The 27,164-nt window shown below is 38.3% G+C and overlaps 2 protein-coding genes across 11 annotated transcripts in view; one reads left to right on the top strand and one right to left on the bottom strand.

The window, feature by feature from the left end:
* RUFY2 (RUN and FYVE domain containing 2) overlaps positions 1-8,677 on the top strand; it is a 51,655-nt gene extending 42,978 nt beyond the window's left edge. For all 6 annotated transcript variants that reach the window (XM_058696507.1, XM_058696504.1, XM_058696503.1 and 3 more), the window contains 3 exons: positions 902-950; positions 6,231-6,308; positions 6,399-8,677. In XM_058696507.1, coding sequence (XP_058552490.1) covers positions 902-950; positions 6,231-6,308; positions 6,399-6,542 — 271 coding nt within the window. In that variant the 3' untranslated portion in view covers positions 6,543-8,677. The remainder of the gene's footprint in view (positions 1-901; positions 951-6,230; positions 6,309-6,398) is intronic.
* A 295-nt stretch (positions 8,678-8,972) lies between these two features.
* Positions 8,973-21,356, bottom strand: HNRNPH3 (heterogeneous nuclear ribonucleoprotein H3). Of its 5 annotated transcripts, none has more exons than XM_058696511.1 (10): positions 21,226-21,356; positions 15,909-16,043; positions 15,247-15,385; positions 14,550-14,734; positions 14,010-14,096; positions 13,578-13,693; positions 11,621-11,756; positions 10,517-10,612; positions 10,348-10,440; positions 8,973-10,214 (listed from the first exon to the last, which is right to left on the bottom strand). In XM_058696511.1, exons 2-10 carry the CDS (start codon positions 16,018-16,020, stop codon positions 10,138-10,140), a joined length of 1,041 nt encoding a protein of 346 aa, XP_058552494.1. In that variant the 5' UTR covers positions 16,021-16,043; positions 21,226-21,356; the 3' UTR covers positions 8,973-10,137. The 5 variants fall into 5 exon arrangements, with proteins under 5 accessions (XP_058552494.1, XP_058552495.1, XP_058552496.1 ...); XM_058696512.1 differs by having other exon boundaries at positions 14,595-14,734; XM_058696513.1 differs by having other exon boundaries at positions 21,207-21,350.
* Between the last annotated feature and the right edge of the window lie 5,808 nt (positions 21,357-27,164).

Below are 27,164 nucleotides of genomic sequence, written 5' to 3'. Positions count from 1 at the left end.
AAGAATTTGAAACAAGTTGAAAGTTCAACAGTAGATAATTATATAAACTACTTTATATTTTTCATTGTTTACGACGTAACCACTTAAGATAATGATGTGGCAGATACTTAATAACAGTCAGCTCTCAGCCTTTCAGGATATATTATTACCTGAAAAGAGCTGTTTATGGAAAATTATATAACTGATGGTTCCATTTAAAATATGTACATACTCATCTCCTCAACATGTAGATTATTGTCTCTTGGTGGTGGGATCACAGATAATCACTGCTGTTTGTAATCTGCATGTTCATTAACATGTGTTTTCAAAAGGTGAAAAGTATCACAACTCTATTTTCCTTAATATTTCTATTCTTATCATTCTTTTGCACCTGGTAGAGAAACGGTGTGCGTAATGGTTAGCATGTGGGCTCCAGCTTTATGGAGACCAGGGTTTGAATCCTGCCTTGCGCAGTTACTACCTCTGTGACCTCTTACGGGGGTGAAACCTCATTAGGCTTCACCTTATTGATCTTTATTGTTGTTGTTGTTTTTAATTGATCTTTAAAATAGGGTTTTGTTTTTTTTTAAGATTAAATGAGTATATGCATGTGAAGTTTATAGCAAGGTGTCGGGCACACATAAGCCTACAATAAATGATAGCTTTTATTAATATTGTCATAACCACATGAAAATGCCAATATTCTTCTGTTAAAGCAATTTTTAAATTTAAAAAGGACATTTTTGCTTTAGGAAATTTAGAAAACACAGGAAAACAAAATATAATTCTAGTCAAAGATGATTAGAATCATGTATGTACAACTTTGTATTCTTTGAAAACCCAATACCTTAATAATGAATTGTTGGATGTTCTATATTTAATGTATTTACTGAAATATGGATCTATTTTATAATCTTTTTAGATCAAAACTTAAAATAGAAGATATAAAAGAAGCCAACAAAGCACTGCAGGTGAGTAGGAAGTGTCTTCCTCAAGTAGGGAAGTATAGATATATGTGACAGTCTCCAACAGAAGGTAAAAAAAGTCCTGTATGAATCTAAGGTATTGTAATCGAGTCCCACGATGTATAGAGGCAGAAGCACTAAACAGGGAGCTGGGATGATGGGGATCCAGCTCCTCCCTATTATTCCTCTAGAATCAATAATCATGTTGGAAATGACCTTGGAAATAATTTTATCTACTTTCCTACAAAGCACGGCATGACAAAGTGAAACAGTCTTTGACTTTGAGCTCGAGTTCCTATCCTGGTCTGTTACTTATCAGGTTTTGACCTTCAACAAGTCATACCTTTATGGAGTCTGTTTTCTCTTCTGAAATGGCTGGTGAAATGGCCTTATGATTTTGCATGGCTTTGCTTTGAATATTGAGGTTAATATGTGTGAAAAGTGATTAGTACAGTCTATCAGTATATGATTCTGAATGTGTCTGGATACAGGAATCCCTTCTACAACACAGGAGAAAAATGGTCTCTCTGTGAGTACTTCAGTGAGATTGCCTCCTACCACATAGCTTCCCATTTTTTTAATTATTGTTTTTTTTAATGTTTATTTACTGTTGAGAGACAGAGACAGAGAGAGACGAGCCTGAGCAGGGGAGGGGCAGAGAGAGGGGAGACACAGAATCTGAAGCAGGCCCCAGGCTCTGAGCTGTCAGCACAGAGCCTGACACAGGGCTTGAACCCACAAACCGCGAGATCGTGACCTGAGCCGAAGTCGGATGCTTAACCAACTGAGCCACCCAGGAGCCTCATAGCTTCCCGTTTTTAAAAAGTTATTTATTTTAGGAGCCCTTGGGTGGCTCAGTTGATTAAGTGTTTGACTTGTGATTTCAGCTCAGGTCATGATGTCATGGTTTGTGAGTTTGAATCCCATGTTGGGCTCTGTGCTGACAACGTGGAGCCTGCTTGGGATTCTCTCTCTCCCTCTGTCCTTCCCCTGTGCATGCTTTCTCTTTCTCTCTCTCTCAAAACAAAATAATACACTTAAAAAAAATTAAGTAATCCCTACACCCAGTGTGGGGCCTGAAGTCACAACCACAAGGTCAAGAGTTGCATGCTCCTCTGACTGAGCCAGCCATGTGCCTCCATTTTGTTTTTTATCAAAAAACATGAAAATGTTACATGTAAATAATTTAAAAGGTAAATTAGTGCTAGGAGGACTTAAAAAAAAATAGTAGCAGTCTCTTGTTCTTCACCCCCTTATCCCTTATCCACCCTAGCTCCTGCCACCTGAAGGGAGCTACTCTGAATTCTCTTGGTTATTTCTTCTGGCACTTATCCCCCTATTTCTAAATAATATGCAGTATAATTCACTCATTTATTTAAGACCTATTTTAGATATATATTATTATTTATTTCTTTGAGAGAGAGACAGACAGACAAAGAGAATATCCCCAGCAGGCTCCACGCTGTCAGCACAGAGCCCAAAGCGGGGCTTCAAAACGAACCATGAGATCATGACCTGAGCAGAAACCAAGAGTCAGGTGCTTAACCAACTGAGACACCCAGGCGCCCCTATATTAGACCTGTCTATTGCCTGGTTAACATGGTAGATGAGGAGCATTTGCTCACTCTCACCTTGGTCTGTTTGCTCTTCATCGTCCTCCCAATATAATTAAGTAAAAGTTTCTGTAGAATTCATTTACTGGATATGCTTTATTATGGCTATTGAAATATTCTTTGTTGGGCCATGTGGTATATATTGTGACTATATTTTTTCTTGAACTACTTTTTTCCTCTGGAGTTAATAATTGCCTTAAAAGTTTTGTTGTATTTGAACATCAGAGTTTGCTCATACCTTTAAACACCTCTATAATATGCTTGATAAAAGTTTTCCACATGGTAAAATGAATCAGGTAATTATTTAATTTTTTTTTTTCCTTGGAGTCCTCCCTCCTGGAGTTCTTTGCTCTCCTGCTCCAGTCTGGTCTGGTTAGCCCTGTCTTGACATTTTCCTTTTCTTCCATTCTCAGAATTCCCTTTACCCTTCTTGAATGTTAGAGCTCCTGTTACCTGAACCCCTTAACTTCTTTCTTGGTTTACTCCCTTGTTTGGGACAATGCATTCTTTGATAGCTTCCTGGAAAATGTTGAATGAAGGTCAATGTTTTAAGAATTTGTGCATCTGCATAGATGCCTTTTATTTTGCTCTCACATTTTTTTGGACGGGTATGGGTGTCTGCCCAACTGTCATTATTTAAACTCTGCAAAATTTTTTTTCATTATGACACATACCATGTATATAACTGTATTCATACAACTTAAAAACGATGGCATACTCTGTGACTTAGTTTATAGGGAGATTACATTCTCCTCTTTACAGTAGTAATTCTCTATTTTGTGTTAACCACTGTTGTTTTTCTTTATAGTTTTATCATTCTTGTCTATCTTTATAAAATATCTAGATTTTTGTTTTTGTATACATATGAAAATGGATTTATTTATATGTGACTTAATTTTTCTTGTCCTTGCTGTTGACCTGTTGATTGGGTCTGGGAGGGCTGTCCTCCAGTTTCTTACATTCTGGATTTTATCTGCCATTTCATAGTAGCAAACTTGTTCCTCTGTCCTCTTATTGCTGTAAACTGGAAGTTAAACCTAAAAGGCTTGGTTAGATTCTGGTGCAGACTTCTCTGAGAATTTTTATCCCTGCTACCATATTTTTAATATTCAACAGGCCTTATTTACTCATTTTTCCTTTTAAAATTAGCAATCTGCATTTTATCTCTGATGATATTCATTATAGTTTCTTTAAAGTTTTCTTTTGCTACTGCCATTCTGTCTTCGGAATTCCCTTCTTGGGTTTGTTTCTTTGGCTGAAGTACGTCCTGCCTGTCATTCCTTAAATGTTGGAATATCCTCCCATCTCAATAAAGGCACAAAAAATCTTGGAAGTCCTGTGTGTGTTGGCCGGGCGGATGAGAGTGGGTTGTTACAGACCGGTAAGCCTCACCATTGAGAAATCTGTTAACTCACAAACTGTTGGCCACCCTCTCCAAATTATGTTAATATCTATAGGACTTTTCTCTGGGGCAATTGAGTTTCTCCAGAGAAGGATCCTCTAATATCCTGTCTTGGGGGTGTAAGTTGGGCAGCTGACATTTTGGAATTGGACAGAGAATAATGGCCATGTTTACAGAATGATAGCTTCTAGTTTTGGCTCTGCTTGAAAACTGCTGTTTCCTTGAGGAGGCAACTTCAGCTCTCTGGACAAGTTTTCACATCTGTAAAATGGGAATGGAGTTGCTAATCTCTGAGGTCCCTTCCAGCTGATGCACAAGGCTTGCCCTGCAGTGTACACATACAGCCTTTCTATTTGGGAGACAGGCAGGGTGAATTCAGTCAGATTAAAATAAGATTGGAAGGCCAAGCTCTGATGTCAGAAAGATTAATTCTGAACCTAATGATGCTGCTTTGAAACCTGCTTCACACCAGGCTTGCCATCCCTTAAGGTATAGCTGGGCAGGAAGCAAATCTGCTTCCACCAGGTGACTTTTGGACATTTGGGAAGTCACTTTCCTTTTTAATGGCATTCATCAAGTTGCATTGGATTGTTATTTTAAATGTTTTCTTTTTTATTTTTGAGAGAGAGCATGAGTGGGGAAGGGGCAGAGAGAGAGAGGGAGACACAGAATCCAAAGCAGGCTCTAGGCTCCAAGCTGTCAGCAAAGAGCCTGATGCTGAGCTCGAACCCACGAACCACGAGATCATGACCTGAGCTGAAGTCGGATGCTTATCTCATCTTGCTTTAAAAAAAAAATTCTACAATTCAAATCATTTAAAAAAATTTTTTAAATATTTATTTTTGAGACAAAGCACAAGTAGGGGAGGGGCAGAGAAAGAGACACACTCAGCATCCAGAGCAGGCTCCAGGCTCTGAGCTGTCAGCTCTAGTCAACACGGACTAGAGCTCACGGACCGTGAGATCATGACCTGAGCCAAAGTCGGACTCTCAACTGACTGAACCACCCAGGTGCCCCCAAGTCATTTGATTCTTTACTGGTATTTGATAGTAGCTCTCCAGGTTTTTTTCTTTTCTCTAGCTTACTTTAAGAATATATAACATATACATGTAATACATATGCAAAATATGTATTAACTGTTAATTCGTAATGGTTCTGGTCAACAGGTTTTTAAATGTAGTTACACTTTGGGGGGTTCCAGTTACACGTGGATTTTTTGCCTCTGTGGTGGATCGGCACCTCTAACCCCCAATTTGTTCAAGGATCTGCTTGGTTCTTTGGCATTGTGCCTTAGTCTGGGCTATTTTAAAAAGGAACATGTGGTGAGATTAATCAGAAGCACTCAAGTATCTTCTCATTATAAAGCTGGCATCATCTAACAAAGTTGCTTTTGTAGGGAAAAAATGTTCTTAGCCAGGGTCTTGGATGGGTTAAGAATGGGTCAATTTAGAAATTTCAGGTGTCAAGTTAACTCTCACCGGTTAAAGACTACTTACATACATATTCTACTTATCTACACAGTAGCTATTAAATTTGTTATATAACTTAAGGGAAATTAAGTCATATAAAACAATGTAAGGTGGTATCTAAAATGACAACTTCAAACGTGATTTCCAAATTCTCTTCAAATTTAAGGACTTATGGTGGTATATGGTATACATTATGCCAAACTCATGCATTTCATAGTGAAAATGTATCCTTATTGTTGGACTAGATAATGTCCAAGGTTTTTTCTTTTTTTTTTTTCATGTTAGTTTTGAGAGAGGGAGAGACAGAGTGCAAGCTGGGGAGGGGCAGAGAGAGAGAGGGAGACAAAGAATCCGAAGCAGGCTCCAGGCTCCGAGCTGTCCGCACAGAGCCCGACACGGGGCTCGAACTCACAAACCGTGAGATCATGACCTGAGCCAAAGTCGGATGCTTAACTGACTGAGCCACCCAGCCAGGCGCCCCGGTTTTTTCTTTCTTAAAGTGAACTCCCATCAATAGATTTAAAAACAAAAATCATGGAAATGTCCACATACAGTTGTACAGAGAAGTTAACCCAGTTTCAATATTTAACAATATATTGCTATTCTTGTTTTATTTATATTCAACCCCTACCCCTTCTTCCTTATCCAGATTATTTTGAAGCAAATCCCATACTTGTTTATCTCTCCAACTATTTCAGTATTTCTATATATTCCTACAAGAGGTTCTTGGTTGAAAATGTTTTCACATGTAATTTTTATTGTTAACACTTTGAGCATTAATATGCACACTTCTTCCTACTAGGGACTGGTTTGGTTGAAAGACAAAGAAGCAACACATTGTAAACTTTGTGAAAAGGAATTCTCGCTCTCCAAGAGAAAGGTAAGGGAGATAGATAGGAAGTGAATCCAAAAGCTTTGGTGCAAACATGTGTTCTAATTTTATTCATTCTTTGATTTTTCCATTTAATAGCACCACTGTAGAAACTGTGGGGAAATTTTCTGTAATGCTTGCTCTGACAATGAACTGCCGTTGCCTTCTTCACCAAAGCCAGTACGGGTTTGTGATTCCTGTCACGCATTGCTGATCCAGAGATGCTCATCTAACTTGCCATAAAACTCCAGAACTAAGTCCTTATGTATGAAAGTACCTACAATGGATGGTTAATGTATGAACCTGCATACGCTGTGTTTAGACAGTCCTTCTTAAGCAGCTTTCAGATGGTATTGGTTATCAGTTTTATCTTCCACACATTCATGGGAATTAGAAGCTATAGAATAGCTCATTGTTATTCAAGAACTTTCAACAGGGCATGCTTTAAAATAACTTTAGCTTAATTCCTCATTAACTTTTAACGCCATTTAAATCATGTAACTTTTAATGCCATTTAAAAGGCCAGATAACAAAGTTCACACACACACACACGCACACACACTTGCCTTATTTTGTAAAGGCCTTCTGTAAGGGTGCAGATTAATTCTCCAGATTGTCAAATTGGCATTTGATGATGCCTGTAGTTTTAATGCACTTTAAAGCTTCACAGTTCTCAGAGAAAGATCAGAAATACATTGGACTTTTTGCAAGTATTAATATTCCAACTCAAGACTTTTCCTTAGCTTGCAAAGATTTCAACCTTAACTTTGTCCTTTCTGCCCTACTTCATTTGCCCGTCTTGCATTAGAAAAGGCCAGTACTTTATCCTATAGAATTTCCTTTTGGTCATCCTCTAATCATTAATGTATTTATTAGTACTTCTCAGATACAGTGGTTTAAAGAGGTATTTATTTTACCTCAGTTTTTTCCTTTGAAAGGAAGTTAAAACTTACCCTCCTTTACCTTTCTTTTTACCAAAAAAAGAAAAAAGTTCTTACAGATCTTTCCATACGCTATACCTGCTAACACTGCTAGTTTTTTCAGGGAGGGCTCATACTTCTTTCAAAAGAAAAATCTGTCCCCAGAAGGTTTATTAATAGTAAGGGATTACAAGCTCCTGATTGGTTCTCCTCTGAGCATTAAAGGAGAAAGAAACCTAAAATAGCTAAACTTTGCCTTTGATAGGACTTGGGTAATTAACTTTATTAGATTTCCATTCTAGTGACTTTTAGGAAGCATTACATCATAGTGATCCACTACTGCAGTTATAAACACAGTGAACTCTTCACCATATAATGAGAACCTCCAAGGCAGGATTCTTTCTGGAACAGATGATCTGGTCTCAGCCCTGCCATGACACATGAACTATGTCAAGCATGAAAGATTCAGTGAACACTAATCCCATTATACTGCTTGTAGCATACCAAGAATATGTAAAGTTACCCTTGTATAAGTAATCTTTGAATAATAGCATCACCACTTGGGAGACCCCTCTTAGGTATTTTTAGCCATGCACTTTAAGTCTATGAATCTTTCACACAGATAGGAATTTATTAATCCTAGGAATATTATAGAGAATTAATCATGACCACTTCCCTCCTACCTAAAACGGTTACTACTCTGCAGGATCATTTCCTCAGAATGTATGTATTTTCACTTGGGTTTAAAAAAATGAATTTTCTAAATTGCCAAAGTATGAAACCAGTATTTTACTCGCATTTTCTCCATATCCAGTTAGCTTTTGAGGTCTTCAGTTAGAACTGTTGTACAGATTTTTAGGTGGTCTTTCTTGAATGTCGACAGAAATATTGTCAAGAGATGAATTATATTCTTGAACTGTTTTGTATTGATGGGATGAATTAACATTTTTATGATTACTAAAAATGAGAATAAGCAAATATGAAATTTCAAATACTAGGTGTTTTATTACTGTGCTTACTAGAACAAATTTTTGAATGTGATTTTGCTTAAATTCCAAGGCTTGGTTTCATTCAACAGACCATGATTTTCAGTCCCCTTTAAATTCATTAGTCAAAACTCCCATTATCCCCATTGATTTGGGCTTTTTGTATGCAAGCCTTTGGGACAGCAATACAACTTGCTTCATTTAGTTTGGGCTCTTATTTAAAAACTATTTATTACTAAATTTTGGATTTTGTTATAAAACTTAATTTGTATTGTGAATCTACACTTTGTCAAGATTTGCCCTCATAGAAACTATGAATCTCACAAACCATTCCGTCTAGCCAGTACTACAGTAATGCTATGGTGGTGCCAAGGAATTGTAATTCTTACTCCGTGGTGTTTTAAAACAAAATGTGAATTTTATAAACCAAATAAAAGATATGAAAAATTGCCCTTTGAAAGGCTAACTTGCATTTATGACTGTAACTTTTATTTCTTGATTTTAATAGGGTAGTCCTGGGAAAAAAGCCCATAGGCTCTCTAAAGGGTTAAGTGGTATGAGCCTAATACTTAAACGGATAATTAAGGGAGGAGTACAAGCATTAAACAAGTCACTGCTCCATTTAAGCTAACACAGCTTCCTTCTCTAACAGCAGAAATCACTCCTTAGGAGTCACTTTGTCCAGTGTTCACGTAGATACGGCACCTTTTACCAATATGATTTACAATCAGTAACCGACACAAAGCATTCTAGGACAGACCACACTATTATCTCCCATGTTGATATTTATTACATTAATAACATTTCTAGCAAAAACAAGTAACAAGGTCAATAACTGAATTCACATTGACAGGTTTCATTTTGATCCATTAGCCAATTTGGAAAAAAGCCATATTGATCAAAGGGATTAAAAGTAAAAAGCACCTTTTCCTTGCTACATATAGTATTTTTAAACACAATGGCTCTAAAACTCCAAACAGATATCAAATGCAAAATCCAACTTCCAGGACTCTCATTTTAATTGACTATCACATGGACTGGTCTCTTACATTTGTTTAATCATTTATACAGTTACTAAAAAACCATATACTTTAACTATTGGGCAGGAAAACTGAAAATAACAGCTGTGAGAATTATACTCCACAGTAAATACTTTTTGTACTGAATTCTCATGTCACTGAGAACCTTAACCTAGTCTAACATTTAGAGAGAACTTACAACTATCATTTTTTGGGAAACATTTTTGGTACTTCAGTCAAGTGCTGAGTGAATCTTATTCTAAACTCTAGGGCTAGAATTTAAACTTCCAACGCTCTCATCCCCAGGTAACACAATTAGGAATATTCAGAAATCCAGATACCTTTTAGATCTTCATTTCAGAGCTATGCTTGATAAATGACATTTGAAAAAGAATGACTAATATAGAAATTAGTGGAATTTATACTCCTGAAGCCACCTACACTCATCTTTAGGTTTTATATATTTACAGTATTGTCCAGGAGAAATTAAAAGAAAAAAGTTACACTATTTTCCAAGCTCTATTCCAGATGTCTGCTTATTAAAGACTTGTGGTTTATGCAAAGGTGAACCATTGTCCTCTAAAATTACACTATACTACTACTTGTAGAGCTAATAGTAAAATACATCAACCCAAATCTTATGAAAGCAGCACATCCTTAGGAGTAACTAGTATATAAAAAGTATCAACATCAGTGGTTTGAATATAAAAATTTATTTTTAAGTCAAAGTATGCAACAAATAAAACCTACAGAAAACAGATTTTCCCATCACAATCTGTTGCTTTACCAAATAATATTTTGAAAACACATTCCTTCAGTCATTATAAAGTTCTTAAAATACAAAAGAAATTAAATCTGTAAGAAAGTCTAGTAGACCAGACACTGTTGTCAGGACTTTGATGGTGGTTATGCTTTAATACATCCCACGCCATCCACCTCCACTCATGCCACCTTGCCCATAGTAACCTCCACTGCCTCCACCGCCACGGCCTTTAAAAAAAGAAAAAACACAAGAATTGTTTAGCAGGAAATATCAGTGCATACTACGTTAAAGATAACATGAGCTTAAAAATGTCCACACATGGGACTAACAGATCAAACCACAGTAACCAAAGACACTTACCATAACCACCCAAGCCATCAGGAGTACCATATCCTCCACTGTAATTGTTACCCATTCCCATTCTTCCAACAGATCCATAACCTCCCTGATTATCTTAAAAAGAAAAAAAAAAAAGTTGGAGATTGACTGTAAAATGTGTAACTCTGCTTATTTAAAAAACTTTACATACCCATTCCATCTCTGCCATAGCCTCCCATTCCAGAACCTCCCATTCCAGAACCGCCTCCAGGAGTAGAATTCAAGAAGAGTTCAATGTACCGATGTTCTTTAAGAAAAAAGAAAAGATTAATAGGGATGAAAGCAATGATGGATCAAATTTATCAATAAAAGCATAAAAATAATGATTAGCTAATATTAACCTGAAAGCATGTTTATAGACTTCCTATTTACAGATTTCCTAGTGGAGTGATAAAATGAACGCCAGATGGGCTACAAACCTAACTTACCAAGTTTGTTCAAATTGTACAACCCTGAACAAGCAAAAACTGGATGAGGACTCTGTTTCCTCATCTATAAAAAGGGCTGATTCATTATTATAGAACCAGCTAGTGTACTTCTTAAAATATATTCCATGTCCCCAGGGACACCTGGGTGGCTGGCTCAGTTGATTAAGCATCCATCCCACTCTTGACTTCGGCTCAGGTCATTATCTCATGGTCATGAGATCCATGAGACCAAGCCCTACATCAGGCTGTGTGTGCTGGGCATGGAGCCTGCTTGGGATATTCCTTCCCTCTGCCCTTCCCCTACACGTGCTCGCTCTCTCAAAAAAATGTATACTCCACGTCTCAAGAACTGAATTAGAATCATGAAAGTAATGTCCACAAAAACCTATTTTCTACTGACTACAAAATGATCTGTGTATAGTCAGATTTAGGAATCACTAGTCAGGGTAAAATTTAATATTTAAAATGGATTTGATAACATGCAGAAATAACTTCCCCGAGTTAGTTGACATATGGGTTAAGCGGTGATTTGCAAATGGCATGGGAACTCAGGCAAATGCAAGTAACATACCTATTTTCACCCAATAATAACTTAAGCTGTAATAACCTGTCAAGTACTAAGCCTGAATTACCTTTTCATTAAAAAGGCCCATAAAAAGCCTTTAAAAAGTCTGAACTTATTAGAGGCCATATGGTTTCAGGTCCCAATAACTGCCAAGAATTGTATCTACAGATCCTGTAACATCTTACATACAAGGAATTACAAATGAGTTATTTTAGAAATTCACACCTGAGAAATGAGTTAGCAAGCCAAAGATACCACTTACGCATGTTATTCTTATCTTTAGACATGGCAGCTACGGCATCTTCATGTGTCACAAATTCTACATCTGCTTCTCCTGTTGCTCTGCCATCAGCTCCAATATCAATATGCACTCGTATTGGATTTAGTGGTGAGAAGAACTGAAAACATTTGTTATTAATTTTTCTATTTAGATTATCAGAAGAAAATTACCACATACCCTTATGCATTAAAATAAACCTCTCTACTGCCCTGTATTGCAAGGCTAACAGATCAACTACAACAGTTCTAGGAATAATATAAAATTATACACTCAGGGGAAAATGCAAAGAAATTCTCTTTAAAATAAGCTAATAATGGGGCGCCTGGTGGCTCAGTTGGTTAAGTGTCTGACTTCACCTCAGGTCATGATCTCACTGCTTGTGAATTCGAGCCCCCACATTGTGCTCTGCTGACAGCTCAGAGCCTGGAGCCTGCTTCTGATTCTGTGTCTCCCTCTCTCTCTGCCCCTCTCCCACGCTCTCAAAAATAAACATTAAAAATTTTAAAATAAGCTAATAAGAGTGCCTTGGTGGCTCAGTTCGTTAAGTATCCAACTCTTGATCTTGGCTCAGGTCTTAATCTCACGGTCATGAGTTCAAGCCTTGTGTTGAGCTCCACCCAGTTTGGAGCACTTAAAAAAAATAACCTAAGTAAAAGAAAAAGCAAGCTAAGTGATATTAAAAGAAAAAAAATTCTAACCCAAAACACAGTTCACTCTAAACAGAAAAAGTGTCATATCCTACCACTGAGAGGGAGAGGAGTTAAGTCCTCTGTCCTCCCAAGAAAAGTATTTCGAAATTGCTAAAGGATAAATATGTCACCTGAGACTTAGGAACATGCGCAGAGAATTTAGGTGTTAGCATTTAGACCAATGGAATTTGATAAACCTATACCAACTATATGTGGACAGCTCCCAAAATATATTACTTAGTTCTAATCACAAGTTAACCAGGTTGAAGCAATCCTAAAAAGGTACTTAGGCCATCAGTTCCCAGTAAGATCTACAGCTAAATTCATTTTAGAACTAGATAGTAGTCTTGGCTTTGTAAGGCCCCCAGGATCTCTACGGCAACTACTCAGGAGGTAAGAATGGATGTGACTAGATGCACCTGAGCTGAAGTTTGCAGATTCTCTAACCAATTTGAAATCAACCAATTTCAAATCAGCAATAGCATCTATGCCCATTATTTTCACAGCTCCTGTTTCTAATCACAATATAGCTAGAAAGTCAAACTAAACTTTGACTTGTTAACGTATTTCCACTTCCAAAACTTGACAAGGGCAATAATATTCCAGTCATCTCTACTCTATGCTGATCACTTTTCACTAGATTTTTAAAAAAAAGTTTACTTATTTGAAAAAGAGCATGAGGGGAGGAGGAGCAGAGAGGGAGAATCCTAAGCAGGCTCTGCATGGTCAGCACAGAGCCCGATGTGGGGCTCGAACCCCTAAAACCCTGAGATCATGACCTGGGCCAAAATCAAGAGTCAGACGCTTAACTGACTGAGCCACCTAAGCATCTCTTCACTGAATTCTTAAATGGACTTTCTAAGTAAATCAATATACAATGGACAAAAAAATATTCATTGATAAGGATATATATATATATATATATAGTATTAAAAGAATTCTGACATTAAAACTATAAAAAACATGAGTCCATTTAAGAATGCTTCAGGGGCACCTGAATGGGTCAGTCGGTTAAGCGGCTGACTTCAGCTCAGGTCACGATCTCACGGTCTGTGAGTTCGAGCCCCGCGTCGGGCTCTGGGCTGATGGCTCAGAGTCTGGAGCCTGCTTCCGATTCTGTGTCTCCCTCTCTCTCTGCCCCTCCCCCGTTCATGCTCTGTCTGTGTCTCAAAAATAAATAAAACGTTAAAAAAAAAAAAGAATGCTTCAAAATTGGATACCAGAATAAAACTATTACTAAAATTACTCACATTAGCAATGTCATTTTCAGTTGCACGAAAAGGTAATCCTCTCATATGTACAAAATGACCACCATGAAATCCCGAACTTGCATCACCAGCTCCACCATAGCCGTGTCCTCCCATACCTAATAAAATTTCCAGATTATAAATGGCTGATACATGTAAAGCCTCTTGACTACACTTCTCTATACATTACTTTTCTTATTTATACCTTTTTCTTTGCCACCCAAGAAATCTTAACACTTACAGTTGTTCTAAACATCAAATAAAGAATCATTCTGAATATCAAATACTGTAAGTATGTATCTGTATAAAAGCCCCATGTACGGATGCACTGAAATATGCCTATTTTTATACAAGTCACTTAACCTATATTAAACCACAAATTGTAGTAAAATACTAATATGCACCTAAAAATGAATGTCTTTAATATTTATTTACCTCTTCCATCTCTCATTCTGTCATCGAAGCCATCATTTCCATAGCCATAATTATTATAGCCACCATAGTCATCAAAACCTCCATAACCTGTATAATTTAATGAGAAATACATGAATACACTTTCAAGAGATAAATTTTATAAATCCAGTTTATAGAAACATTCTGTGACAAAAGTCTGGTTATCTTATTATTACAAGTTTGCAACTCCCAACTCAGTGCATGTGAAAAAAAGCAGTTAACACTTGGTGGAAATAAAAAAACCTCAAAAGGATACATTTAGACATCAAATTAACTTTCATTCTGACGTTAAACAGAAAATGTCAAAATATGCCAAAATCTTCATTTTAATTTCTGTATTATGTAGGTACCAATATGTGCATCAATCAAGTCCCATAGCTGGCCGTGGGAATTCATATTTTCATGAACAGGTTTTTAAAACCTAGTAGGTACTGAAATTACTGCCATTTCTATATTTCTTGACAAAGTGTCAGGAACGTTAAGAAAATGACAACAGAACCTTTGTTCATTAGATACACATACCACCATCATATCCATCACCTCCTCGTCGCATTCTGTCATACATACTTCCACGCCCAGCTCCATAATAACCCCCTCTTCCTCCTATCGGTCTATCATATGGTCCCGGTCGCTGGCCCAGCAATCTTCTTGGTGGATCATAAAATCCTTTGATTTCACTCCTGCTACTTCTGAAGATCTCAATATACCTATTTAAAAATGGTTTAAGGTACAAGTTTTAGCGTAAATGTATTAGAATAAATAAGATACTGGGCAAAAATGCAGTAAGTTTTTCTACATCTAGATACATAACCCAATTTAAATTGCCTAAATACACCATAAATTAACATTTTTTACACCTACAAACTTAAATAATTAATATTTAAGTTTTACATAAATAAATTAGTCATTTGAAAACAATTCATAATAATTTTAGCTTGTTTCCTTTAGTACATCATAGGTGTTTAGAGAAAATAGCTGATTATAAAAAAGCATTTATCAACATCCTATAGAGAAATGGAAACAATCTAATTTTAATTTAAGCAAACTATTAGCATTAATTCCCCACCCAAATCTGTAGTTTCCAAGTTAAATTTAGATAATTATCAATTCTTTTAAACTACCCCAGAAAAATGTTATTGTAACCCCCCCATTTAAGCAATAGTGACCCACAACCCCCAAAAATAAAAATTTAACACCATCCCAAACTCTCCATCCCCACCTGTGCCCTATTCTTTCCTTGTGTTTCCCCAGAGCATTTTCTGCTATCTCCTTTGAAGCAAACTGCACGAAGGCCTCCCCTGTGCTTCTCCCCTGGTAGTCCATCGTCAATGTTATCCCATTTGGCACGATTTCCAACCCTTTAACCCAAGGACAAATAACCCCATCAAGGGGAACAGTGTTAAAGGCTGAAACATTCCCATCTGAATCAAATATTTAAAACAAGTCTAAACAAAACAAAACAAACAAAACAAAAAAGCTTAAGTTTCCCATCACCCCATAATACAAGCGGAAGATTTTTTTTCAAATATTACTGGATTACATATTTTTTTTTGCAACCAGTGTCTTTTTTAAATTACATACACTAAAAGCTCACCTATATTACATTAAAAAAGCCAAATCAAATTTATGCTCCATATAATTCATGGTTCATCACACATAATTACTCTCAATTAAGTTTATTGCACATTAGTTAGGTTTTACATATTCTAAACATTCTGTACTGAATATTAACTGGAGCATATTTTGTAACATAATACATTAACCAAGATACTATACTCAAAAAGACCCCAAAACAAATGGGTTTTACAAATTAAAAACTGAGTAATATAATAAAAATATATAATTAAAATACTACTAAACTTTGACTAATACTAGAGGTACCTTGAAAGAACTGAACTATTTCCTCTTTGCTGCAACCAAATGGCAGTCCACGAAGTCGTACTGTCCCATCACTAGCGTCATTTGGACCATTATGTTTCATAACCCAATCCATCTCAATAACGTTTGATTTAAACGCTATAAAAAATAAACAAGCACATAAAGCAGTCAATCAAAATATACTCTTGCTACAGGTACTGAAGAAACACCACTCAGTGGTGTACAACAGGAAATGTAACATATGGCTTGTTGACAATGCAAAGGCAAAACACCTTCCCATTTTGGGGTTGGCAAAAAGGGAAAAGTGAGTGAAACCTGTCCCACCCCCCACAAAGTACTGAATTTCTAAGGCCCAAATATTTTATAATGCCCAATCTTAAGAAAACTTACACAATTTCAGATTAGTCTTCAAATTCCATTTCCTGTCACCTTACTGTCAACTCTAGCCTTTTCCTCATTTCTCCAATTTTCATTCACTTTTCAAGGTTTTATTATTCATTTGAATCATTATGCAAATTCTTTAAAACTTAATTACTCAAAAGCTGCACATACCACCAGTGTCCACTTACAGCAAGAGCCTAAGTGAAAAGTTCAATGAGTACTTCCTTCAATATTAGAAAAATGGCATTACAAAAGTCGTAATTTTTAGATGCACTTTAAATCTGAACACGTCAAATTGCTTTTGAAGGAGGGGAAAAAATTCCTATCTCTACTTTAAATCTAAACACTTCTCAAAAGTTTTAAAATGACTTAATTAGGGTATGTTTTAAAATCGGGGTAAAAGGCCTCAAAAGGCCTTCCAACAGTGTCTGTTTTTTGAAGCTACCTGTTTGGAGTATATTAAAGATGAGTTTACTCACTGCTTTACTTTTAAACACAAATTTTAAAAGGCAACACATTCACATTTTTTTTTTTTTAGGGTACAGTAAGAAGCCCTCCTAGCCTTCCAAAAAGAACCCATCCACACCCAGCTCCCTTCCCAAGAGACAACCATCCTTTTAGAATTCCAGTACATTTTAAAGAGGCTAATGCAGAAGTCCTTCAGCTGCAGAAACTTACCAGACGTTACAAATTTCACTAAGCAGCTGTAGGAATCCTACTCACCTGAGTATTTCAAACCTTTCCCTCACCACCTCCTCCCCTGTAAACAAAACAATTTGTTCACTTGATTCCTTTACGCTTGAAGGTATTCCATAACAGTGTTCACTAATATTTAATTTCACACCATCTAATTATCAGTGCAACTGTAAGAAGTAGCATCTGCAGAAAGTAAATTTTTTTTTTTTGCTAGAATTGGTACATTTAAAAAAAGCTAACGGACAAATTTTCCCAATGTGGTTATTAAATACCTCTGCATGTAAATAACTTTGAGACTTGTTTTGTGGTTTTAAAAAATCCTGGGAGGCACTCTAGACACAGACACCAAAGTGGGAAGATTTTGAATTTTTTTTTATCAGACGTTACAACTGATTTTTACGCACATGAATACTTGATGTGAATTAAGAAAATAAACAAAAAATCATAAAAAAAAAAAAAAACCCTGGATTTGAATCCCTATTCTGCCACTCAATGGCTGATGTAAGCAAACTTCTTAACCTCTCTGTTCAACTGTAAAATACAGATAGCACAGGTGCTTATACTTCACCGGACTGTTACTTTTAAGACTCGTTTATAAAGCTTGGTCCGTAGCATGGCTAATCATTCAATGGTAGTCACTGGGTTTTAAAGGGCCCTGTATAACTACTGAATTATACCACAAACAAAATAAAGAAACCTTAATTAAAGGACAGAAAACTATCCTGAGTCTTGAAATACAGATAGTTAAAGTCTTTTCCATAGTCAACATAGGCTTAAGCTTTCAAGCTTCCTAAGGAAGGATTATGTCCAAGGCAGAGGAAAAAGGAGGGCTTTTTGGAAATGTTTTCTATAGCACCTATTAGATAAAAAGCAGAGTAGTCCTGAAAAAAGTAGACCCTGAATCAGTTTGAGAAAAAGTTACGACATTTTGAAGATCTCTACCATTTTCTTAAAAAAAAACCCAAAAGACTTTAAAAAATGGCATCAACTTAAAAAAAAAAATTCCTATAAAAGATGACTCAATAGAAAAAAGAAAAATTAAAGGATGTAACATCAAATGTTATTTTTTTTTAATTTTTTTTTCAACATTTTTTATTTATTTTTGGGACAGAGAGAGACAGAGCATGAACGGGGGAGGGGCAGAGAGAGAGGGAGACACAGAATCGGAAACAGGCTCCAGGCTCCGAGCCATCAGCCCAGAGCCTGACGCGGGGCTCGAACTCACGGACCGCGAGATCGTGACCTGGCTGAAGTCGGACGCTTAACCGACTGCGCCACCCAGGCGCCCCTCAAATGTTACTTCTTATGAAACATGTAAGTACTTTGCAAAATCAATTTAATGTGCTGTAAAAAGACCTTGGTGTGACGCTTATTATTATTTAGAACGTTTCTTTCTTCAAAGTAAAGATACTTTACTTTGTTTTGGGAACAAACAAAAAGATGGTAACTGACTTATCTTCACTATAAACTTTAGCCCTTTCTAAGAAACACAAGCAAGCACACTAGTTTTGATTTTTGGATCAGTCTATACTAAAAAGACCTATACAAAACTAACAAAACATTAAGTCTGTAAAAAACACAATAATCAACTTAACACAATTTTAAGTGGAGAAAAAGTTAACCAGATTCAGAAGACAAACTATTTCACAGGATGACTCTTCTCCACTCTACATGTATGAAGACTACACAATTTTAAAAGCCACACTTGATTATTCCTTCAAAACTCAAAATTTGAGTCTAGAATTCTACTTACAAAACAAAACCAAGACAAACTCTGAAAGCATACAAAAAGACAATTTGCTCTAATACATTAATAAAGCGGTCTCAGACGCTACCTAGAGTCTACCAATTATTCAGGATAATCCATCTCGACCTTTCTTTGCAAGTTTCACGACTAATCCCAATTCTGCTTTAAGACTTCCAAGTGTTAGCACCAATTAAAAATACCAGCAGCTGAACTAGTACAACTGAAGTCACTTTTGAGTGAGACTTTAATTTCCTAAACATGATATTAAGTGAAAGAAGCCAGTCACAAAAGTCCACATGATTTTAAATAGGTGAAGTTTATGGTATGTGAATTCTATCTCCAAGTTGCTAAGCATCTAGGAGGTAAAATGAAACATAAAATTCCTTTATTACACAGAGGCATATACTATCTTCTGAAATATAATGAAGTTAGGGTTTGATGTAACAATAACTTTATAAATGGTAGCTCACTAGTCTTAAAAAATGAGAATGAACTTCAAATTTTGGCAATAAAGTGATAATTAAACTGAACATCTTACATCATTTCCCCTTGCCAATGTGTTTGCTCCTTAATTATCAGTAGAAAAGGTAGACACACCACTAATACCTAAAGGAGATGTTAAGTCCCTAAAATTATAAAGGAGTTCTTTTTTAAAACAAAGTTTACCATCACCTATTGGAGCTCAGCCACTTGTATAACAAAATAAGAACATCAAAAAAAGAACATGGTTATTAAAAATATAAAAGGTAATTAGTAATCAGATGGATTTCTAGATTATGCAGGTGAAAGGACACAAAAAAAGGTTTCTAGGGTAATCCAATTAGGAAAGCCGTTGTATCATGTACTACTTTACAGAAAACTCTAGGCTTTTTCAAAGGCTACTAAAATCAGACCATCTTCAACAATAGGAAGGTTTTTTGTTTTTAAAGCTGAAAAAAGTAGGTAATAAGAGTTCTTGTAAGGACTCCTATTCATTATCGGGAACTCTTTATAAAATTCTCAGGCCCTGACTCACTTTTTTAGGTGCTCAGTGAAAATTACGGACCTAGCTTCCCTGTGTTCTAAGGAACCCCCGCCCCCCCCATCACACCACCACGTGACTGGGCTTTCGGTTTGTTTTGTTGTTGTTGAGTAGGCTTTTTTTCTTGGCCAAAATATCACCACTGTCCTATACTAAATAAAAAACATGCTTAGCTGCCAAAAGAAAATAAATGCTAACTGTATTTTGATGTATTTTACTTCTACAGCCTCTCTGCACAACATACAACTCTTGGAGACTTAATATTGAAAGTAATTAAATTCCTACACAAATTTATGCCATCACTGTTTTAACTGCTTCCCAAAGGTAAAACTCCTACTTACATTATTACTCAGTGTAGTGCCAAACTACACAAAACCCACTGCTAAACCACCCACCCCTGCCCAAAAGTTCAAAAGGCTGTTATCAGAGTTCACTGGACCCGAACGATTATTTAAATTGCCCATTTCACATTCCTATTCGAAGTCACCCGCTTTTCTGCTTACAAAAACAATCACCCACAAAGTCTTTACGTTTAAGAGAAATGTGAGAAAAATAAAACCCTCTGGAAAATCAGTACGTACTCTTTTCGAAGTTCCAAATCTGGAATATAAGGGCCGGCTAAGCGTCCTTTATTCCTCCCCGGAGACTTTTCGTTTATCTAGCTGCCCTAGAGACCGGAGAGCTAAGGAGAGTACGCCCCTTCCCCCCCGGCCCCCCCCCCCCCATCTTTACGTCCGGCAGCCAAGCCTGGCTTAGAAACCGTCGCCACCGGGCGGCGGAATTACAAAGGAGGCCGTCTGCCTCCTTTGTCCTGGATTTGGGAGTTGAGCGCCTTCGTCGCCATTGGCTTTCCTCCCCCAGCTCCAGCCTCTCTCATCTTGGGAATCTGCGTCAGAAGTCACTCGCAGTCCCGCCAGCCCAGGGTAGCCCAGCCGAGACTGCGGAGGTAGGGAGGCCGCGGTGGGAGGCCAGGCCCATCCGGCGCCATTTCCATCGGGAGCGCGCCCGCCAGCCCAGACCCCCCCCCCCCCCCCCCCGCCCCACCAAGTGCCCAACCTTTCCCTGCTCGCTTCGCTCCCCTTCCGGGGGCGCTGTGACCTCCCCCCGGCCTTCTAAATCAGTTTTAGGAAGCTTAGGGGCAAAAAAGTAGAAAGAGGGGGAAGGGCGGGAAGCCGAAGTGGCCGCGCCACCGTACCCAAAATGGCGGAGGCCAAACCAGCAGGGAAAGCGGGGAAATGCTGGATGACCCCCACTTCGGGCCTCAGTTTCGTCCACTGAATTTCACCTGAGCCAAGTTCTCCCCCACCGCAGGCCGCCCTCCTTGAAGTGGGAGATCGCCTGGGAGGCGCAGTGTGACCGCCTCCGAGCAGCGACCTCCACACTTCCCCCCCCCCCCCCCCAGTCTCTCTTTCGTCCTTCTCCCGACTCCGCTCTCGAAACCACCAGCCCAACCTACCCCCTTTTACTTCAGATACCCTGTCGGGCGACAGTAACGCCGATTCTGGCGCTCGAGGGGTCGGTCGTGAAGAGGAAGAAGTCGCTCGCCTCGTGTAGCGCTCGCCACAACGGTTCTTCCAACCGTCTCAGGCGGTGGCAACCGCTAAGGGAGCTGCGCAGCAGAGCGACTGGCTTGGGGGGATGGGAGAGAGCGAGCGAGAAGGAGGGGGTGGGGCGAGAGCAACGAAGACCAGCTCCCCGGTCTCGCGAGACCTGGGAGTCGCTCCCGCCTTGGCGCTGGCGGCAAGAAGTGCGCATGCGCGCTGGTGGGCCGACCAATTTGTTTGAGGAGGAGGTGGGGAGAGTGGGAGAGGAAGTCTAGTTAGACGTGCGGGTTACGGTAAAACTCTTAAATGCTCAGAGCTCACCTTTCTGCCCATTCGGGGAGGATGTGAAGTGGCAGTTGCAGCCAGTGTGTGTTGAAGGAACCATGGTGTCGCAGTTTGGAAAAGTTTTCCAATACTCTGTCCCCACCAAAAACAAATTCGATAGAGTCCCCACCCTAACCCCTCCCCCCACCCTCCTCACCTGCAGGGAAAGGATGCCACGTGATACGGAGGCCAAATGCGGAGAGGGATTTTCTTGTCAGGTTTGCGTTATGCGGTAAAAATATTGTTTCCCCGCTGCGAAGACACCATAGTGGGTACCAGGCCACCATTCTGCCTCTAATCTGGGGCTCCTCCTTCCCTGTAGTGGCGCTAGGGCACCGGGCCCAGCCCCCTACCCACAGGCGGGCCTCCTCCCTGAGGGGCTTCTTGATAAACCCCCTCCCCCCCACTAGTCCCAGGAGAAAGTTCATCTCTCCACTTGTCTATATTGACGTATAATTAATATGCAGTGTTATATTAGTTTCAGGTATACAACAATGATTTGGTAATTATGTATATACATACTACTCAGTGCTTACCAGGAAGCACTGTACCTCTTAATCCCCTTTATCTATTTCACCCATCCCCTCACCCACCTCCCCTCTGGCAACCACCAGTTTGTTCTCCCTTTTGAGGAGTCCATTTGTTATTTTTTGTTTGTTAGTTTCATCTCTCCCACTTTATAACCTGGGGCATGGATCAGGTGCTGACGACTGACACCTTAGGGTTGTTTTATAAACAGGGCTTTGCGTTCTTGAAAATTGCAGTGCAAGTGACACCGACCTAGTATTTTTTGGTTGTGCTGTCCAACGCCACCAAAGTCCTTAGGGACACGTTATGGCTTTTTTTTTTTCTTTTTTTTAATTAAAAAAAATTTCAAGCCAAATTTCTGTTGAATGGGTGCAGGCCAGTCCTGGTAAAGAGATCAGTGCAAGTGCAAACATAGGAACTGTACATGAAGTGCAAGAGAGGGAAATAAATGAATTTGAACACAGGGATGTTCCTGTAGTTGGAAATGTGGACAATGCTGATGAGGGATACTAAGGCAAGCTGAGGGCTAAGCACAAACTAGCACAATCCCCCCCACCCTCAGGTGGGATATGTGTGATATTCCTCAGGTACCCCGGCTGCCCAAAAACAAAGGAAAGGATGGAAATCAAATGGTTAAACTGATAGTTTTCATCAGTTAACAGATATCTCATCAATAGCATAATCTCCGGGAACTCCCTACTATCTTAATGATAATGTTTTGCTAGAGGTAAAAAACAACCTTAGTTTGGCAACACCTAGGCTTCCAGTAATCTGTAAATCCTCTTTAGTATATAGAAATCCCTTTAAGAAACTTTCTTTTGACTTCAGCTCCCCCAACTCCACAGTATATAAGCAGTCACTCTGCACAACCCCAGTGCATCTCTTTCTCTGCCCACGGATCTTGTCCTGTGCTTTAATAAAATCACCTTTTTGCACCAAAGATGTCTTCAAGAATTCTTGGCCGTCAGCTCTGAACCCCACCATCACCCTAAAACCCCAACAATACTAGGTTGCAGACCTTTAATATTCAGTCAAAGACTTTGTACGTTCTACTATAGAAGTTGGGAAGACCTTGAAGGGATATAAGGGGTGTTAGCAGTGGAGAAGCTTGAATAGTTTTTTACCCCATGAGATCTGCAATGTGTAAGGTGTAGGCCAGAGACCAGTTACCTGCATATAATGGAAATCTCCATTTATGGTTTAATTCAGCCTCAAACCTGCTTAAGACAAATGTGGGACAGTAAGAATTGGCTAGGTCATAATGCCCTAATTTTCTTGAGCCCACTCCCTCAAAATACCTCTTGGAGAAAGGGCGATGGGACAGTGTGGTCATTATTACAAGACACAGAAAAACAAAACCTGGATAACATAACATTATGATTCATATTTATTAAGAGCTTGCTTGAGCTAGTGCTGTGCTTAATTCACTGACTCCTTACAATCTAAAGGATAATTATTGTCCCCATTTTACAGATCAGATGCGTGAGTTTAGAAGTACAAAAGTTGGGGCACCTGGGTGGCTCAGTGGGTTAAGTGTCTGATTCTTGACTTCTGCTCAGATCATAATCTCATGGTTCATGGGTTTGAGCCCCAAGTTGGACTCTGTACTGACAGCACAAAGCCTGCTTGGGATTCTCTCTCCCCCTCTCTCTCTGTCCCTCCCCTGCTTGTGCTCTCTCTCTCTCCCTCTCTCACTCTCAAAATAAATAAACATTAAAAAAAAAAAAAGGGGGGCGCCTGGGTGGCTGAGTCAGTTGGGTGTCCAACTTTGGCTCAGGTCATGATCTTACAGTTCGTGGGTTTGAGCCCCGTGTTGGGCTCTGTGCTGAAAGCTTGGATCCTGGAGCCTGTTTCAGATTCTGTGTCTCCCTCTCTCTCTGCCCCTTCCCCACTCATGATCTGTCTCTCTGTCTCTCAAGAATGAATGTTAAAAAAAAAATCTTTAAAAAAAATTAAAAGATTTAAAAAAAAAGAGGAAGTACAAAAAGTTGCTGAAGGTCATACACGTAGTAATGGAAGCTAGGATTTGAATCAAAATGGTTTTACTGTAGGGGCTAGGGTCTTAAAGCATTCTAGACCTTCCTGGGGTTGCAAATAACCTAACCCTATGCATTAAGGGAACAAGCATCATTTTAGGCAAATTGAAGTTACTTAACAAACATTACCATCTCAGGAGACAGTTCATTGGCTGGAGACTTTTTTAAAAAATGTTTTATTTATTTATTTATTTATTTATTTATTTATTTATTTATTTATTTATTTATTGAGAGAGAGAGACAGAGAGAGAGAGAGAGAAGAGGGGCAGAGAGACACACACACAGAATTTGAAGCAGGCGCCAGGCTCCAAGCCGGCAGCACAGAGCCCAACGTGGGGCTCAAACTCCTGAACCGTGAGATCCGTGACCTGAGCTGAAATTTGTTGCTTAACCAACTGAGCCACCATTATGCTCCTGGCTAGAGATGTTTGAAGAGGCCTGAAACTTGATGTACTGGTGTCACTGACACCTTCAGCCCCTCTCCTCAAAAAAAAAATTGCTATGTTAGTAAGACTCCAAGCTCCCACACTTCAGATGGAGTTCTTCCTGGGTTCTAGTTACATCACTACTTTACCTTTTCAGTCTTTCAACTTGATTTGGCAGATGGAATGCTGTAATCCCTTTTACCTCTTGCCTGAATTCAAATAATACATTTAGTGCCTGACTGAGTTTGGCATTCTTTCCACATACTTAATTTGTATGGTTCTGGGCCACAATCCTTAAATCATTCTAATGGCTTTTCACCACTGAACTGCAATGTTTTCTTTGTGTTTTGGCCACAATTCCTGTATATTGGGCACTTTGTTGTTTGCCAGTGTAAATTCGTAGGAAGGACTTGAAATTAGTACATGTATTCCTTTTGCTTTTTTATTACAGCAAGTAGGAAGCTTTGAATTAAAAAAAAGTACACTAGGGGCACCTGAATGGCTCAGTTGGTTGAGCATCCGATTTCCGATCATGATCTCACGGTGTGTGAGTTCAGGTGTGTGAGTTCAGGCCCCGCATCAGGGGGCTGTCAGTGTGGAGTCTACTTTGTACCCTCTGTCCCCCCCTCTCTCTGCCCCTCTCTCGCTTGCGCTCTCTCTCTCTCAAAAATAAAAAATAAGCATTTAAAAAAAAGGACACTAATTTTGGGGCAAATGTAATTTTAAAAAAGATTTTCTTTTTATTATTATTTATTTATTTATTTATTTATTTATTTTTTAAGTAATCTCTACACCCAGTGTGGGGCTTGAACCCACACCCTGAGATCAAGAGTTGCATGCTCCACCAACTGAGCCAGACAGGTGCCCTAGAGGCAAACCTAATTTTTATTTGGCTTCCTATTTTACTATTTTTCTCAAAAGAAAAAAAAAAGTCTATCTACTATTCCCATTGGCAAATTGAATCCTGTAAGTCTTGGTGGATTGGTTCATCACTGCTCCAGTGATCCCTACAGATTGTTTCCAGATTGATCTCTGTGGAATTGTTTCCATAGAGATGGTTAGAACTAAGGGCTCCGAGCTGCTTTTGAGATTTTGTTTTCTCTTTGTCTTCCTTTTGGTCATTACAGTACTTTTCTATTAGTACAGAGATCAGAGGAACTCTGGAGAGGATCTTGTTGGAGGCCATAATGAGAGAAAAAGGAAAAAGGAGAGGAAATGGAAGTACCTACACTCCCCAGAGGAAAACAAGACAACAAATATGTAATCATGTATTACACCATCAGGATGAAGAGGAGAGGAAAATTCCATGCAGAGCCCAGAGAAACAAAAAGAAAGAGAAATTGAAAGAGATTGCACCCTGCTGGGAGAGGGAAGACACATTCACTAAAAATTAGTTAAGATAATTGTTCACATACCTCCAATAGCATTCTAAAATAACATAAAAACTGGATTTTACCATAATCTTTTTGCCATTATGAAAAGCAAATAAACTAAAAAAAAAAAAGTAGCAAAACCCACAAATAAGTTTCTAGGAGTGTGTTTATAAAGTAGTTGATGCCTTTGAACACTAAATCTGTCTTACTAAGGTTTTGTAAAATGCTTGTTCTTTGATTTATATCATACTTATCTAGTGTCTTTGGAAAGCAGTGATCTTCCTTGTCATGATTCAAAATTATTTCTCAAGACAGTGTTTCATTACATAGTTTACATTCTTGATACTTTTTGTTTCTTTAAGTCACTTTTAACTGTTCATTCTGGGATTAGGGAAACCAAAAGATTTCATCCAATTTCAATTATACACTAAGTAAACAAATGGAAACTTAAAAGGAAGAAAGCACCTAACACACCCTTTTTCTATTTTTTGGAAATAATTAGAAGTATTGAACATTCTTTCTGTTCTAGTGGATTATTGTGAAGAATAGAGACAACAGCTACAAAAGTTAGCTACGTAGGAATTTAAATCAAATTATTGTACAGCTTTTAATGTGTCATAAACACATTAATAACTTAGAAATAGCACAGATAATACAGTAGCAGACTGTTTCCCCATACACATGATTTTCAGTTTCTGAGTGGTAAATGAAAATATAATTTTCATTATATATGTACCTATGTCTCTCCATATACAATGATGATTATATTGGGGGTAGAGCACTTTAAGTAACTAGTTTTCAGTACAGGCTAGCAAGTTATTATTTTATGGGCCAAAAAATAGAAGAACCAAGAGATAAATTAATGCTTCAAATTTTACAAAGAAATTCAATGGCAAAACTTAGAATGGTCTTCATAATCGAGGCTTTGGTTCCAATCTCAGCTTTGACACTTCCCTACCAGCTGCTTGATTCTGAGGCATTTAACTTTTCTGAACCTCAGTTTTCAATCTCTAAAGTGGGTTATTAGGTTGTTATATAGGATAGAGATTAGTAGCAAATAATTCTAGTCATATCCTCTTTCATGTGTGTCCCATCATTGTTAATAAATTTGGCTCATTCTTGTTGAATTTTTATTAAATATGGTGTTCTAAGCACTGTGTTGCAGGGCAGCAAATTATTCCAAG

This window comes from Neofelis nebulosa, chromosome 13, assembly GCF_028018385.1.
Source record: "Neofelis nebulosa isolate mNeoNeb1 chromosome 13, mNeoNeb1.pri, whole genome shotgun sequence".
NCBI classification, from domain to species: Eukaryota; Metazoa; Chordata; class Mammalia; order Carnivora; family Felidae; genus Neofelis; species Neofelis nebulosa.
Note: the sequence above shows the minus strand (reverse complement) of the source record. Positions and strands in the feature narration are given on the sequence as shown.

Coding starts and splice junctions, on each gene's coding strand:
- HNRNPH3 (XM_058696511.1), bottom strand. CDS start 16,020: ATGGATTGGGTTATGAAACATAATGGTCCAAATGACGCTAGTGATGGG. Junction 14,097..14,549: donor AGGTGATGGATATGATGGTG/GTATGTGTATCT, acceptor TAAATTATACAG/GTTATGGAGGTTTTGATGAC. Junction 10,613..11,620: donor TAAAGATAAGAATAACATGC/GTAAGTGGTATC, acceptor TTTTTCTTAAAG/AACATCGGTACATTGAACTC.